The following is a 17,422-nucleotide window of genomic DNA, read 5'->3' on the forward strand; positions in this document are numbered from 1 at the left end:
GTCCTCCTCCTCCTCCTGAGGTGGGCATGAAAACCCACTGGCATTGCCTGACCCTTCAAGTTGTGCAATATGCAGCACAGCACAATGAATTCGGATACCTGTTGAAGGGAGTATTGAAGGCTGCCTCCAGAGCGGTCCATGCATCGGTCAGCCTGTAGGAGATGGCATATCTCTGTCAGCACTTCCTTTCGGAAGCACAGTCTTCTCACAGAGAGACTGCTCCTCAGAGAGCTGGAGGTATGAGCGTTGGTGCCTGTAAACCTGTGGGGGGTAAGCCATCCTCCCCGGATATCTTTGGCCTCTCTTCATCCGTGGGCCAACATGGCCAAGAGCCCTTCTTCTAGCTTGATGTCACCTGGCAATAGCATGGAGCATGATACACTGTCGACCTTGTAATGCCCCCATTAAGTTCTCTCTCTGATGTTGTAAGGGCACTGTAATGACAGATAAAAGTGCCATTTGCAAGTCGAAGTTTCATGCAGCGTCACATGTGCAACCGTTGCACCTCATCCCTCCATTTAAATACGCTGCCAATACTGCCTGCTGCACCCTGGGAAAGCCTCGTTTTTCAGACGTTTCCTGGGGCGGGCATTAAATGAGGCCGAATTTTGCAACCGGGGTGGTAGCGGAGTGTTGCATGGTGACTGATGTCATGATCTCAGTGAAACCAGATGGCGGGCGGTAACATTTACGTCGTCGCAAACCATGAACCAAATTTGCCAGCCGGGTGGTAAAAGGTGGATGCCCGGCCTTACGCCTATAAACACCATTTACTGCCCCTCCGGGGCGCAAACTGAGAAACAGTCGAGCCGAAACATCTTTAATAATCCTAGCTTCCTCTTAGTGCCATTGCTATCTCCTTACCTTTCCTTGTATTTTCTATGCCCCTCATCCATTTCCTCACATGACATACTGCAATGGCCAAGACCTATAATACTATTATCTGGGCTATCGTATCTAAAATAATCTCGCCCATGGGTGCAACTCCACACCATTCAGGATTTCCTAGTTTCTTAATTGCCTATTCTATTTGTTTATTATTTTGCAGCAATATGCGAGGTTCTCGTTCTGTAGATTATGGATTTCAAACTGAGGGCTAGAGGGGGTATATAATGTCCATTGTGTGAGGTTACTTGAATCGTCTCATGCTCCAAAACCTCCTCACTTGTGGGTCGGTCACATTATGATGATGTGTTGGCACCAATGTTTTATCACCAATTTTGGGTTTTCCCAGCTGTAAACACACAGATTCAGTGTTCCGGAATCGTCATAAAATCATAGACGTTTACAGCACAGAAGGAGGCCATTTCGGACCATCGTGTACATGCCGGCCAACAAGAGGCTATCCAGCCTAATGCCACTTTCCTGCTCTAGGGCCGTAACCCCGCACATCTAACTACTTTTTAAATGTGGTGAGGGTTTCTGGCTCTACCACCCTTTCAACCAGTGCGTTCCAGATGCCTACAATCCTCTGCGTGAAGAAATTTCCCTTAAATCTCCTCTAAAATTTCTATCAATTACTTTAAATTTATGCCTCCTGGTTGTTGACCACTCTGCTAAGGGAAATAGGCCCTTTCTATCCACTATATCTAGGCCCCTCATAATTTTACACACCTCAATGAGGTCTCCCCTCAGCTTCCTCTGTACCAATGAAAACAAATCCAGCCTATCTAAACTGTCATCACAGCTTAGATTCTCCACTCCCGCTAACATCCTCATAAATCTTCTCTGTACCCTCTCCAGTGCAAACACGTCCTTCCTGTAATGCGGTGACCAGAACTCCATGCAGTACTCCAGCTGTGGTCTAACCAGTGTATTATACAGTTCAAGCACAAGCCCCCTGCTCTTGTATTCTGTGCCTCAGCTAATAAAGGCAAGCATTCCATATGCCATCGTAACAACCTTATCTACCTGGCCTGTTACTTTCAAGGATCTGTGGACATGCACTCCAAGGTCCCTTTGTTCCTCTACACTTCTCAGTATCCTACCACTTAATGTGTATTCCCTTTCCTTTCTGGCCCTCCCCAAATGCATTACCTCACACTTCTCTGGATTAAATTCAATTTGCCACTGTTCTGCCCACCTGACCAGTTGATTGATACCTTCCTGCAGTCCGCAGCTTTCTTCTTTATTTTCAACTACCCAGCCGATTTTAGTATCATCTGCAAACTTCTTAATCATAACCCCATATTCAAGTCTAAATCATTGATGTATATCACAAAAAGCAAGGAACCTAGTATTGAGCCCTGCGGAATCCCACTGGAAACATCCTTCCAGTTGCAAAAATACCCATTAACCATTACCCTTTACTTCCTGCCTCTGAGCCAATTTTGGTTCCAACTTGCCACTTTGGGTGAACTTCAACAATTGTACATCCCTGTCTGGAGTAAAAATAAAACTGGGAAGGTGGCTCAACTGTGGCTAACAAGGGAAATTAGGGATAGTGTTAAATCCAAGGAAGAGGCATACAAATTGGCTAAAATAGCAGCAAACCTGAGGACTGGGAGAAATTTAGAATTCAGCAGAGGAGGACAAAGGGTTTAATTGGGAGAGGGAAAATAGAGGACAAGAGGAAGCTTGCAGGGAACATAAAAACTGACTACAAAGCTTCTACAGATATGTGAAGAGCAAAAGATTAGTGAAGACAAACGTAGGTCCCTTGCAGTCAGAACCAGGTGAATTTATAATGGGGAACAAAGAAATGGCAGTCCAATTGAACAAATACTTTGGTTCTGTCTTCACGAAGGAAGACACAAATAACGTTCCGGAAATACTAGGGGACCGATGGTCTAGCGAGAAGGAGGAACTGAAGGAAATCCTTATTAGTCAGGACATTGTGTTAGGGAAATTGATGGGATTAAAGGCCGATAAATCCCCAGGGCCTGATAGTCTGCATCCCAGAGTACTTAAGGAAGTGTGCCTAGAAATAGTGGATGCACTGGTGATCATTTTCCAACAGTTTATGGATTCTGGATCAGTTCCTATGGACTGGAGGGTAACTAATGTAACACCACTTTTTAAAAAAGGAGGGAGAGAGGAAAATGAGTAATTATAGACCGGTTAGCCTGACATCAGTAGTGGGGAAAATATTGGAATCAATTATTAAAGATGAAATAGCAGCTCATTTGGAAAGCAGTGACAGGATCGGTCCAAGTCAGCATGGATTTATGAAAGGGAAATCATGCTTGAGAAATCTTCTAGAATTTTTTGAGGATGTAACTAGTAGAGTGGATAAGGGAGAACCAGTGGATGTGGTGTATTTGGACTTTCAAAAGGTTTTTGACAAGGTCCCACAAAAGAGATTGGTGTGCAAAATTAAAGCACATGGTATTGGGGGTAAGAAACTGATGTGGATAGAGAACTGGTTGGCAGACAGGAAGCAGAGAGTCGGGATAAACGATCCTTTTCAGAATGGCAGGCAATGACTAGTGGGGTGCCGCAGGGCTCAGGGCTGGGACCCCAGCTATTTACAATATGCATCAATGATTTAGATGAAGGAATTGAGAGTAATATCTCCAAATTTGCAGATGACACTAAGCTGGGTGGTGGTGTGAGCTGTGAGGAGGATGCTAAGAGGCTGCAGGGTGACTTGGACAGGTTAGGTGAGTGGGCAAATGCATAGCAGATGCAGTATAATGTGGATAAATGTGAGGTTATCCACTTTGGTGGGAAAAACACAAAGGCAGAATGGTGGCAGATTAGGAAAACGGGAGGTGCAACGAGATCTGGGTGTCATGGCACATCAGTCATTGAAAGTTGGCATACAGGTACAGCAGGCGATGAAGAAAGCAAATGGCATGTTGGCCTTCATAGATAGGGGGTTTGAGTATAGGAACAGGGAGGTCTTGCTGCAGCTGTACAGGGCCTTGGTGAGGCCTCACCTGGAATATTGTGTTCAGTTTTGGTCTCCTAATCTGAGGAAGGACGTTCTTGCTATTGAGGGAGTGCAGCGAAGGTTCACCAGACTGATTCCCGGGATGGCAGGACTGACACATGAGGAGAGACTGGATCGACTGAGCCTGTATTCACTGGAGTTTAGAAGAATGAGAGGGTATCTCATAGAAACACACAAAATTCTGACGGGACTGGACAGGTTAGATGCAGGAAGAATGTTCCCGATGTTGGAGGAGTCCAGAACCAGTGGTCACAGTCTAAGGATAAGGAGTAAGCCATTTAGGACCGAGATGCGGAGAAACTTCTTCACTCAGAGAGCTGTTAACCTATGGAATTCTCTTCCACAGAAAGTCGTTGATGCCAGTTCGTTAGATATATTCAAGAGGGAGTTGGATAGGGCCCTTACGGTTAAGGGGATCAAGGGGTATGGATAGAAAGCAGGAAAGGGTACTGAGGTGAATGATCAGCCATGATCTTATTGAATGATGGTGCAGGCTCGAAGGGCCGAATGGCCTACTCCTGCACCTATTTTCTATGTTTCTATATTTGCCCTGAATCCCATGGGTTTTTACTTTTGTGACCAGTGTGCCATGTGGGACCTTATCAAAAGCTTTGCTAAAATCCATATACACTACATCATATGCTTTGCTTTCATCGACCCTCCTGGTTACCTCCTCTAAAAATTCAATCAAGTTAGTCAGACACGACCTTCCCTTAACAAATCCATGCTGACTGTCCTTCATTAATCTGTGTCTTTCTAAGTGAAGATTTATCCTGTCCTTCAGGATTTTTCCAATAATTTTCCCACCACTGAGATTAGGCTGACTGGCCTGTAATTACTCGGTCTATCCCTTTCTCCCTTCTTAAACAAAGATACCACATTAACAGTCCTCCAGTCCTCTGGCACCACACCTGAAGCCAGAGAGGATTGGAAAATGATCGTCAAAGCCTCTGCTATTTCCTCTTTTGCTTCTCTTAACAGCCTGGGTTACATTTCATCTGGGCCTGGGGACTTATCCACTTTCAAAGCTGCTAAACACCTTAAGATTTCCTCTCTCACTATGTTTTTTTCATCTAATGTTTCATACTTCTCCTCCTCGATAGTAGTATCTGCATCGCCCCTCTTTTTTGTGAAAACAGATGCAAAGTATTCATTGAGAACCATACCCACATCTTCCACCTCCACACACAGATTACCCTCATGGTTTCTTTAGTTATCCTCTTGCTCTTAATACATTTGTAAAACATCTTTGGGTTTTCCTTGAATTTCCTTGCCAATAATTTTCCATGCTCTCTCTTTGCTTTCCTAATATTATTTTTAATTTCACCCCCAGACTATCTATACTCCTCTAGAGATTCTGCAGTATTTAGCCCTCGGTATCTGTCATAAACCTCCCTTTTTTTCTTTATCCTATCCTGTATGTCCCTCAACATCCAGTGGGCTCTAGATTTGTTAGTCCCACCCTTTTTCTTTAAGGGCACATATTTGGATCTCCTCCTTGAATGCCTCCCACTTCTCTGACACTGATTTACCTTCAAGTCGCTGTTTCCAGTCCACTATGACCAAATCACCTCTCAGCTTAGCAAAGTTGGCTTTTCCCCAATTTAGAACTTTTATTCTGGTCTATCCTTGTCCTTTTCCATAACTACCTTAAATCTAACTGAATTATTGTCACTAGCACCTAAATGCTCTCCCACTGATACCCCTTCCACCTGCCCAGCTTCATTCCCTAAAACTAAATCCAGAACCACCCCCTCCCATGTGGGCTTGCTACATACTGGCTAAAAAAGTTCTCTTGAATGCATTTCAGGAATTCCGTTCCCGCTATACCCTTCACATGAATTTTGTCCCAGTTAATATTAGGATAGTTGAAATCCCCGACTATTACTGCCCTATAGTTTTTGAACTTCTCAGAAATTTGCCGACCTATTTGCTCTTCTATCTCCCTCTCACTGTTTGGGGGTCTATAGTACACTCCCAGCAGTGTGATCGGCCCTTTTGTGTTTTTCAGTTCGACCCATATGGCCTTGTTTGATGATCCCTCTAACATATCATCCCTTCTCAAAGCTGTAATAGTTTTTTTTAATCAATACCGCGACCCCCCCACCCCACCTCCCTTTTTAATTCCCTCTCTATCCCATCTGAAGATCCTGTACCAGGAATGTTGAGCTGCCATACCTGCCCCTCTTTTAGCCATGTCTCTGTAATAGCTATAATATCATACTCCCAAGTGTCTACCTGTGCTCTCAGTTCATCTGCCTTATTGGCTATACTCCTTGCATTGAAGTACATACCATTTAGTGGTGCCAAATGCCCTTGTTGTCTATTTTCCATCCCTTGTTTCCTCTGTCTTCTAAATTCACTTTCTACATTTTTGCTTTCCAATTCCAGCTTCACTCCCCTCCCTACTGAATCTATTCTCAGGTTCCCATCCCATGCAAAGCTAGTTTAAACCCTCCCAACAGCACTAGCAATCCTGCCTCTCAAGGATATCGGTCCCGGCTCTGTTGAGGTACAACCCGTTTGGTTTGTACAGGTCCCACCTCCTACAGAAGTGGTCTCACTGCCTCAGGAATCTAAAGCCCTCCCTCCTGCACCGTCTTTCCAGCCACACATTCATCTGCTCTATCCTCCTCTTTCTGTACTCACTAGCTCGTGGGCCATCTTGTTAATCCAACAGTCATAAAAGTAGCTGTGGTGGTCTCATATTATCTTCTCTTGCCTTTGTAGGCTATATTAGTCCATCCCTCTTCCCAGAGTCTTTGACTCATCTTAAAATTGGGTGATTGCTCATCAATTATAAACCCGCAGGCTGGAATGGTATGTCTTTGTACCACATCACACCGAGAGACTCAACTAGTCCCATTTAAGGTGCAGCACTATGTCCGGTGCTATCCAAGTTTCAGCATTCTTTATCAGCTGGCTTGAGTATTCTTCATATTGTTTATGTATCAGGCCTATCCCAGAGTCTTTACTCACTTTAATCGACTCTACTATCCAGTACACTTCCTAAGGTTGACTCCCATTCTTTGCTGGCAAGAGTAGTGCCAGTACCAGCGGTATGATTTCCTCACCCCCGCCCTCATTTTGGAGGGCCAAAAATGCCATTCCCATCTGGCGCATCATATTATCATCCACGTCGTGGTTCCTTTGAATAATTTTCTCAGTTTTTCTTCATGAATAAACAAAGAGATTTGATTATAAATGCAATTTGTTGTTGTTGTTCTCCTCCTGCTCCATTTTCTTCTCCTTCTCTTCATTCTCTGGCCTCTACCCACTCGGCTGTTGCAGAAAAGCGTCCCGTGATGACAGTTCTGGTGACTCTTTGTTCAGAGGAGAATCTGGACCCTGCCCATTCAGCGCTGACACACACGATTTGCTCTCCCTTTTCTTGCAGGCGTTGCTGACCAAGATCTGGTGGGGTGAGCTCTCTGTCGACACGAACACTTGGAAGATGCTGCTCTGCTTAGTCCTCTGGCCCATCATCTACTCCAACCTCATCACTTTCAGGTAGGAGCCCGGTTACTATTCCCACCATCAGTCTCTGCCAACTCCAACCTCCAAACATGACGGTATCTGCCATGAACCTTTGTGCCAACAGAGGTGAGCGATGCTGGTGCTGGTAAATGGAACACTCTGCAGCTCAGGCACCGAGACTAGAATTTCTGGCCACAGAGGGGGCAGGAATTGGGGACCAAACCCATTTCCCAGGGTTTATGTTCCTCTCTGAAATTACCATGGGCGGCAGGAAGTGGGCACCTCTTGACATAGTTAGAGGTCAGTGCACTCGCTCCACTCAGTGAAGGGCCAACAGATCATCCAGCTGCATGAAGCAGACAGTAGTATGGGCCAGAGTGTGGTTTCCCAACGCCAGCCGATCTCGAAGAGTTACCGTTGGGGGAGCATCAAAGGAACATCTCGCGAGTCCAACTTTGATCGTCAGCACTTAATCCAAAGTGGACTACAACCCACCGACAAGAGTCACTCTGATGGCCGGATGTCCTGGGAATGCCTTGAACCATCCAAATGCCTAGGTTTGGGGCAGGGTAAACGCCAGGGCAGACTGGCATGCGGAAGTCAGCCCGCAGTGGAACAATTGCTAAACTGGAATTTCTAGGCTGTGGTGCGAGTTGTGGTTAAAGCCCCATGGGACCTGGGTTGTGATACAAAGTGTGCTGCCAGGTAGGTACAATTCTCTCCCGGCCCACCCTAGCGTTAATGCTTCACATAGTTCATTGCCAACTTTCAAGAACAAATCATTAAATAATTAAATGAAAAGACGCCTTTATAAGCCACAGACCCTTCAGGTTGCCAGTCACTTGATTAAATAATTCCTTGGCGCACCGTGGTGCGAGTGGCTGGGATCACCATTTCACCTGAAGCACCCTCCCCGCTGAGTAATAGTTTCCCTCGACCTCTCGTTCCACACAATCAGTGGTCCCAATGCCGCTGCCTCACTGTTCCGATATTTATGAGTTGGGAACATTACGGGCCAAAAGAAGTAACAAGAGACCTGGGGCAACTCGTAAACAGCTAGCTGGTGGAAGCTGGGAGAGCTGGAGGTCGAGGTTGGGTAACCAGACCCTCCTCTGTCAGGCCCTCACTGCAAAGCAGCCAGTTGCAGCAATCTGTCCTCTATTCTCTGAGTATTATCAGGGACCCATCCTATTTAGAATTAGTGACATGTTTAATAGGAACATCGGAATTGCTATCAAAAAAAAGACCATGCTCCATCTAGTTCACCTTCTACCATCCTGGTCATCGCATAATACAATAATGGAGTTGTTGACCAATCAGAAACCAATCTCTTATCAATTAGTCTACAACAGACCCAGACATGAGGCAATGAAAACCTCCAGTGTGGAAGGTCCAAAGTCAAACTGCTCCTTTCAAGAATGCTACGCTCACCACATGCCATATCTCAAATTATTGATATATTGTATCCCAAAGTATTATATAGTTAGGAAGTTAACATAATGCAGTTACATTTTATCCTAACCCTCATGGTTATTTGTTGGAGTTATAGATACTGACACAGACACAATCCGCAGAAACTCAAACACATGCACACGCAGAAACACACACAGACACATACACATGCACCAACACACACAGACGCTCACACAGGCAGACACACATACACGCAGATACACACTCACATGTAGACACACCATCATTATCATAGGCAGTTCCTCGGAATCGAGGAAGACTTGCTTCAACTCTTAGCATGAGTTCTTCGGTGGCTGTACAGTCCAATATGAGAACCACAGTTTCTGTCACAGGTGGGACAGACAGTCGTTGAGGGAAAGGGTGGGCAGGGAGCCTGGTTTGCCGCACACTCCTTCCGCTGCCTGCGCTTGATTTCTGCATGCTCTCGGTGACGATACTCGAGGAGCTCGGAGCCCTCCCACGCATACACAGACACCCAGATAAACAGTCAGACACAGGCACGCAGAGACACACACTAACAGACTCGCAAACAGAGACACACATAGACAGTAACATAGACACAGACAGACATGCACAAGGACATACACACATACACACACACACAGACACGCAAACATTAATAAACACAGACACGCACACACAGTCACAGATACACAAACACTGGCGGACACACAAAAATGCAGACACACATACATAGAGTCATAGAATCATTGAAATTTACAGAACGGATGAAGGCCATTTCGGCCCATTGTGTCGGTGCCGGCCAACAAAGAGCTATCCAGCCTAATCCCACTTTCCAGATCGTGGTCCATAGCCCCGAAAGTTACGGCACTTCATAGAAACATAGAAACATAGAAAAATAGAAACATAGAAAAATAGAAACATAGAAAATAGGTGCAGGAGTAGGCCATTCGGCCCTTTGAGCCTGCACCACCATTCGATAAGATGATGGCTGATCATTCCCTCAGTACCCTTTTCCTGCTTTCTCTCCATACCCCTTAATCCCTTTAGCCATAAGGGCCATATCTAACTCCCTCTTGAATATATCCAATGAACTAGCATCAACAGCTTTCTGCGGCAGGGAATTCCACAGGTTAACAACTCTCCGAGTGAAGAAGTTTCTCCTCATCTCAGTCCTAAATGGCCTACCCCTTATCCTTAGACTGTGTACCCTGGTTCTGGACTTCCCCAACATCGGGAACAATCTACCCGCATCTAACCTGTCCCGTCCTGTCAGAATCTTGTATGTTTCTGTGAGATCCCCTCTCATCCTTCTAAACTCCAATGTATAAAGGCCCAGTTGATCCAGTCTCTCCTCATATTTCAGTCCGGCCATCTCAGGAATCAGTCTGGTGAACCTTCGCTGCACTCCCTCAATAGCAAGAACGTCCTTCCTCAGATTGGGAGACCAAAACTGAACACAATGTTCCAGGTGAGGCCTCACTAAGGCCCTGTATAACTGCAGTAAGACCTCCCTGCTTCTATACTCAAATCCCCTAGCTATGAAGGCCAACATACCATTTGCCTTCTTCACCACCTGCTGTACCTGCATGCCAACTTTCAATGACTGGTGTACCATGACACCCAGGTCTCATGGTACCGTTCCTTTCCTAATCTGCCACCATTCTGATAATATTCTGTCTTCACGTTTTTGCTCCCAAAGTGGATAACCTCACATTTACCCACATTATACTGCATCTGCCATGCATTTTCCCACTCACCTAACCTGTCTAAATCAACCTGCAGCTCTTAGCATCCCCCTCACAGCTCACACCGCCACCCAGTTTAGTGTCATCTGCAAACGTAGAGATATTACACTCAATTCCTTCATCCAAATCATTAATGTATATTGTAAAGAGCTGGGGTCCCAGCACTGAGCCCTGCGGCACTCCACTAGTCACTGTCTGCCATTCTGAAAAGGACCCGTTTATCACTACTCTCTGCTTCCTGTCTGCCAACCAGTTCTCTATCCACGTCAGTACATTACCCCCAATACCATGCGCTTTGATTTTGCACACCAATATCTTGTGTGGGACCTTGTCAAAAGTCTTTTGAAAGTCCAAATACACCACATCCACTCATTCTCTCTTGTCCACTCTACTAGTTACATCCTCAAAAAACTCCAGAAGATTTGTCAAGCGTGATTGCCCCTTCATAAATCCATGCTGACTTAGACCGATCCTGTCACTGCTTTCCACATGCGCTGCTATTTCATCCTTAATAATTGATTCCAACATTTTCCCCACCACAGATGTCAGGCTAACCGGTCTATAATTACCCGCTTTCTCTCTCCATCCTTTTTTAAAAAGTGGTGTTACATTAGCTACCCTCCAGTCCAGAGGAACTGATCCTGATTCGATAGACTGTTGGAAAATGATCACCAATGCATCCACTATTTCTAGGGCTACTTCCGTAAGTACTTTGGGATGCAGACTATCAGGCCCCGGGGATTTATCGGCCTTCAATCCCATCAATTTCCCAAACACAATTTCCTGCCTAATAAGGATATCCTTCAGTTCCTCCTTCTCACTAGACCCTCAGTCCCCTAGTACTTTCGGAAGGTTATTTGTGTCTTCCTTCGTTTAGACAGAACCAATATATTTGTTCAATTGGTCTGCCATTTTTTTGTTCCCCATTATAAATTCACCTGAATCCGATTGCAAGGGACCTACGTTTGCCTTCATTAATCTTTTTCTCTTCACATATCTATAGAAGCTTTTGCAATCAGTTTTTATGTTCTCAGCAAGCTTCCTCTTATAATCTATTTTCCCCCTCCTAATTAACCCCTTTGTCCATATACACTACATCATACGCACTGCCCTCATCGACCCTCCTTGTTACCTCCTCAAAGAATTCAATTAAGTTAATAAGACACGACCTTCCTTTAACAAATCCATGCTGACTGTCTTTGATTAATCTGTGTCTTTCTAAATGAAGATTTATCCTGTCCCTCAGAATTTTTACCAATAATTTTCCCACCACTGAGGCTAGGCTGACTGACCTGTAATTATTTGGTCTGTCCCTTTCTCCCTTTTTAAACAAAGGTACAACATTAGCCGACCTCCAGTCACACACCTGGTAGCCAGAGAGGATTGGAAAATGATGGTCAGAGCTTTTGCTATTTCCCCTTTTGTTTCTCTGAACAGCCTGGGATACATTTCATCTGGGCCTGGGGAGTTTTCCATTTTCAAAGCTACTAAGCCCCTTAATACTTCCTCCCTCAGTATGTTTATTTCATATAATAAACTCCTCCTCCCTGATTGCAATGTCTGAATCGTCCCTCTCTTTTGTGAATACAGACGCGATGTATTCATTAAGAACCATACCCATGTCTTCTGCCTCCACACACAGATTAACTTTAAGGTCCTAATAAGCCCTGCTCTTTCTCTAGTTCTCTAGTTATCCTCTTGCTCTTCATGTATTTATAAAACAGTTTTGGGTTTTGCTTGATTTTACTTGCCAACATTTTTTCATCTCTCTCTTTGCTTTTCTAATATCCTTTTTAATTGCACCCCTGCACTTTCTATACTCCTTTAAGGTTTCTGCAGTATTTAGCACTCAGTATCTGTTCCTTTTTTCCTTTATCCTACCCTGTATGTCCCTTGACATTCAGGAGGCTCTAGATTTGATCATCCCATATTTTTTCTTTAAGGGAATCCTCAGGATCTCATCCTTGAATTTCTCCCACTGACTGCCACTGATTTACCTTCAAGTAGCTTTTTCCAGTCCACTTTGGCTAAATCCCATCTCAGCCTAGCAAAATTGGCTTTTCCCCAATTAAGAACTTTTATTCTTGGTCCATCTTTGTCATTTTCCATAACTACTCTAAATCTAACTGAATTATGATCATAAGCACCAAAATGCTCTCCCACTCATACCACTTCCACCTGCCCAGCTTCATTCCCTAAAACTAAGTCCAGAACCGCCCCCTCCCACACTGGCTAAAAAAGTTCTCCTGAATGCAATTAGGAACCCTCTATACCATTCACACTAATTTGATCCCAGTTAATATTAGATTAGTTGAAATCCCCTACTATTAGTGCCTTATAGTTTTTGCACTTCTCAGAAATGTGCCGACATATTTGTTCTTCCAGCTCTCTCTGACTGTTTAGGGGTCTATAGTACACTCCCAGCAATCTGATCGCCCTTTTTTTGTTCTTCAATTCAATCAAATGGCCTCATTTGATGATTCTTCTAACATATCATCCCTCCTCACAGCTGTAATTCTTTCTTTAATCAATACTGCGACCCACCCTCCTTTTTTACCCCCCTCTTTATACCACCTGAAAACCCTGTAACTAGGAATGTTGAGCTGCAATACCTACCCCTTTTTCAGCCATGTCTCAGTAATAGCTATAATATTAAACTTCCAGTCTCTATCTGTGCTCTCAGCTCATCTGCCTTATTCCCTATACTTCTTGTATTGAAATATATACATTAAGCACTGCCAAACTCCCTTGTTGTCTATTTTCTAGCCCTTGTTTCCTCTGTTTTCCAAATTCACTTTCTACTTTTTTGCTTTCCAATTTCAGCTTTGCTTCTCTCCTTTCTGAATCTATTTTCAGGTTCCCATCCCCCTGCCAAGCTACTTTAAACCCTCCCCAGCAGCATTAGCAACTCCCCCAGCGAGGATATTGGCCCTGGCTCTGTTGAGGTGCAACCCATCCGGCTTGTACAGGTCTCACTTCTTCCAGAAACGGTCCCAATGCCTCAGGAATTTAAAGCCATCCCACATGCACCATCTCTCCAGGCACGCATTCATCTGTCCTATCCTCCTACTTCTGTACTCACTTGCATGTTGTACCAGGAGTAATCCGGAGATTACTATCTTTGAGGTCACATAGTCAGTACATAGACAGACACATAGTCACACACAGGCACGCACAGACAGGCACGCACAGACAGGCACGCACAGTCACGCACACACAGACACGCACACACAGACATGCACGCACAGACACACATACATATACATACATACACAGACACACAGGCAGACACACACAGGCAGACACATACAGACAGACACACAAAGACAGACACACACACTGACTTTCCTCATTGACAGAAGTGGACTGGAACTGTCCACCAGCGATTATACCACTGGGAACCATCCCAATTTGCCTCTGTGTATCTTCATTAAATACTTCTGGTGGGTTCGAGGCCCTGTTATAATGTCCTCCATTGGAAGCCTATCTCGAGAGCGGAGGCGGGGAGGAAGGGGAATGCAGCACTGGAAGGGTTAAGGCAGCCAGCTTGTGTGTGTAACAGTGAAGCTTACCGCAGTGTCTGAGGCTGGTGCCCAGCAATGTAAAGACACTTCAGTTAGTGTCAGTAACCTGGTAAAAGAGGGATGAGCCCTGGCCATCAGAGCCCCCATTCTCTAAATTCCCACAAAACAATCTGCTTTACTTTTCAGACGGGATGAAGAAAGGAGAAAAAAGAAGTCATTGAGAAATACTGAGCTCAGCATTAACCCATCTGTGAGTGAGAACCTCAACTCGATGCACATCGGGCAATGCTCCATCTCACAGTAAGTACGGGCAGCAACTCAGCAAGTCACATCCCTCTCCCTTGCTGATTAGCTAGATGGTTACTCTCGATTTCTTTTTCTCTCAACATTTCCCTCTCTCTGTCTCATTCTCTATCTGTCTGGCTGTCTCTCTGTCTTTCTCTGTCTCCATCTCTCTCTCAATCTGTCCATCTTTCTGTCTCTGTCTCGCTCTCTCTGTCTCACTCTTGCTCTCTGTCTCTCCGTCTCATTCTTTCTCCCTCTCTCTCTCTCTCTGTCTGTCTCATTCTCTGTTACTCTCTCTCTCTCTCTCTCTCTGACTCCCCCTTTATTTCTCTCTGTCTTCACTTGTGCTTTTCTATCACTCTTAAGAACGTAAGAAATAGGAGCAGGAGTAGGCCATTCGGCCCCTCAAATTTGGTTGATCTTGTATCTCAACTCCACTTTCCCACCGGATCCTCATATCCCTTGATTCCCTTAATACCCAAGAATCTATCCACCTCAGTCTTGAATATACTCAACGACTGTACATCCACAGCTCTCTGGAGTACACAATATTTTGTATGGTCTCACCAAAGCCCTATATAATTGCAGCAAGACTTCCTTACTCTTATACACCATTCATCCCCCTTACAATATAGACTAACATACTATTTGTCATCCTAATTGCTTGCTGTGCCTGCATGCTAACTTTCTGTAGTTTGTGTACAAGGACCATCAAATCTCTCTGCACATTTACTAATCCCTCTTCTTTAAAAAAAATTCTGCTTTTCCATTCTTCCTACCAAAGTGGATAATTTCATACTTCCCCACATTATACTCCATCTGCCACCTTCCTGCCCAATCACTTAGCTGGTCGATATCTCTTTGCAGCCTCTTCACAGCTTGCTTTCCCTCCTAACTTTGTATCATCAGCAAACTTGGATATGTTGCCCTCGGTCCCCTCATCTAAATCATCAATATAGACTGTAAATAGCTGAGGCCCAAGCACTGATCCTTGCGGTACCCCACTAGTTACAGCCTGCCAACCCGAAAATGACACATTTATTCCTACTCTCGGTTTTCTGTCCATAAACCAATCCTCAATCCATACTAACCCCAACCCAATCCTATGAGCCCTTACATAGGATTACATACATTGTATAGGATATACGGCACAGAAACAGGCTATTCGGCCCAACCAGTCCATGCTGGCGTTTATGCTCCACTCGAGCCACATCCCGTCTTTCCTCATCTAAATCTATCAGCGTAACCCTCTATTCCCTTCACCCTCGTATGCTTGTCTAACCTCCCCTTAAAAGCATCCAAACTATTCACATCAACCACTCCCTTTGGTAGCATGTTCCACATTCTTACTACTCTTTGGGTAAAGAATTTTCTTCTGAATTCCCTATTGGATTTCTTGGTGACTATGTTATATTGATGGCCTCTAGTTAAGTTCTTCCCCACAAGTGGAAACATTCTCTCTGTATCCACTCTATCAAAACCTTTCATAATTTAAAAGACCTCTATTAGGTCATCCCTTAGCCTTATTTTCATAGAATCATAGAATCATAGAAATTTACAGCATGGAAGAAGGCCATTTCGGCCCATCATGTCCGCATCGGCCAACAAAAAGCTATCCAACCTATTCCCACTTTTCAGCTCTTGGTCTGTAGCCCTGTAGGTTATGGCACTTCAAGTGCACATCCAAGTACTTTTTAAATGTGGTGAGGCTTTCTGCCACTATCACCCTTTCAGGCAGTGAGTTCCAGACCCTCACCACTCTATGGGTGAAGATATTTCCCATCAAATACCCTCTAAACCTTCTACCATTTACTTTAAATCTATGCCCCCTGGTTGTTGACCCCTCTTGCTAAGAGAAATAGGTCTGTCCTATTTACTCTATCTAGGTCCCTCATAATTTTATATACCCCAATAAGGTCTTCCCTCAGCCTCCTCTGTTCCAAAGAAAACAACCCCAGCCTATCCAATCTTTCCTCATAGATAAAATTCTCCAGTCCAGGCAACATACATTTCCACTGTATCCTCTCCAGTGCAATCACATTTTTCCTGTAATGTGGTGACCAAAACTGCACACAGTACTCCAGCTGCAGCCTAACCAGTGTTTTATACAGTTCAAGCATAATGCCCCTGCTCTTGTATTATATGCCTCGGCTAATAAAGGCAAGTATTCTGTATGCCTTCTTAACCACCTTATCTACCTGGCCTGCTACCTTCAGAGATATGTGGACATGCACTCCAAGGTCCCTTTGTTCCTCAACATTTCTCAGTGTCCTATCATTTAATGTGTATTCCCTTACCTTGTTAGCCATCCCCAGATGTACCTCACACTTCTCTGGATTGAATTCCATTTGCCACTTTCCTGCCCACCTAACCAGTTCATTGATATCTTCCTGCAGTCTACAGCTTTCTTCTTCATTATCAACCACACAGCTGATTTTAGTATCATCTGCAAACTTCTTAATCATACCCCCAACATTCAAGTCTAGATCATTGCTAAGTACCACAAACAGCAAGGGACCTTATCAAAAGCCTTGCTAAAATCCATATACAATACATCAAACTCACTGCCCTCATCAATCCTCCTTGATACCTCCTCAAAAAATTCAATCTCAGACATGACCTTCCCATAACAAATCCATGCTGACTGTCCTTGATTAATCCGTGTCTTTCTAAATGAAGATTTCAAGAGAAAAGAGACCCAACCTGTTCATCCTTTCCATCGCATTTCTGCTATCATCCTTGTAAATCTTCTCTGCACTCTCTCCAATGCCTCTATATCCTTTTTATAATATGGCAACCAGAATTGTATGCAGTACTCTCCAAGTGTGGTCTAAACAAGGTTCGATACAAGCTTAGCATAAGTTCTCTAATTTTCAATTCTATACCTCAAGGAGTAAACCCTAGTGCTTGGTTTCCTTTTTTTATGGCCTTGCTAACCTGTGTTGCAACTTTTTGTGGTTTGTGTATTTGTACTCCGAGATCTCTTTGTTCCTCTATCCCTCCTAGATTTGCACTCTCGAAGTAATAAGTAACTCCCTATTCTTCCTTTCAAAATATAA

General features: G+C 44.3%; 1 protein-coding gene across 1 annotated transcript in view; it reads left to right on the forward strand.

Moving 5' to 3' along the window:
• The window catches only part of trpm2 (transient receptor potential cation channel, subfamily M, member 2), a 410,019-nt gene that overhangs the window by 195,215 nt on the left and 197,382 nt on the right, over positions 1 to 17,422 (forward strand). The window contains exons 17-18 of the mRNA XM_070876247.1: positions 7,293 to 7,405; positions 14,265 to 14,378. Coding sequence (XP_070732348.1) covers positions 7,293 to 7,405; positions 14,265 to 14,378 — 227 coding nt within the window. The remainder of the gene's footprint in view (positions 1 to 7,292; positions 7,406 to 14,264; positions 14,379 to 17,422) is intronic.

This window comes from Pristiophorus japonicus, chromosome 3 (assembly GCF_044704955.1).
Source record: "Pristiophorus japonicus isolate sPriJap1 chromosome 3, sPriJap1.hap1, whole genome shotgun sequence".
NCBI classification, from domain to species: Eukaryota; Metazoa; Chordata; class Chondrichthyes; family Pristiophoridae; genus Pristiophorus; species Pristiophorus japonicus.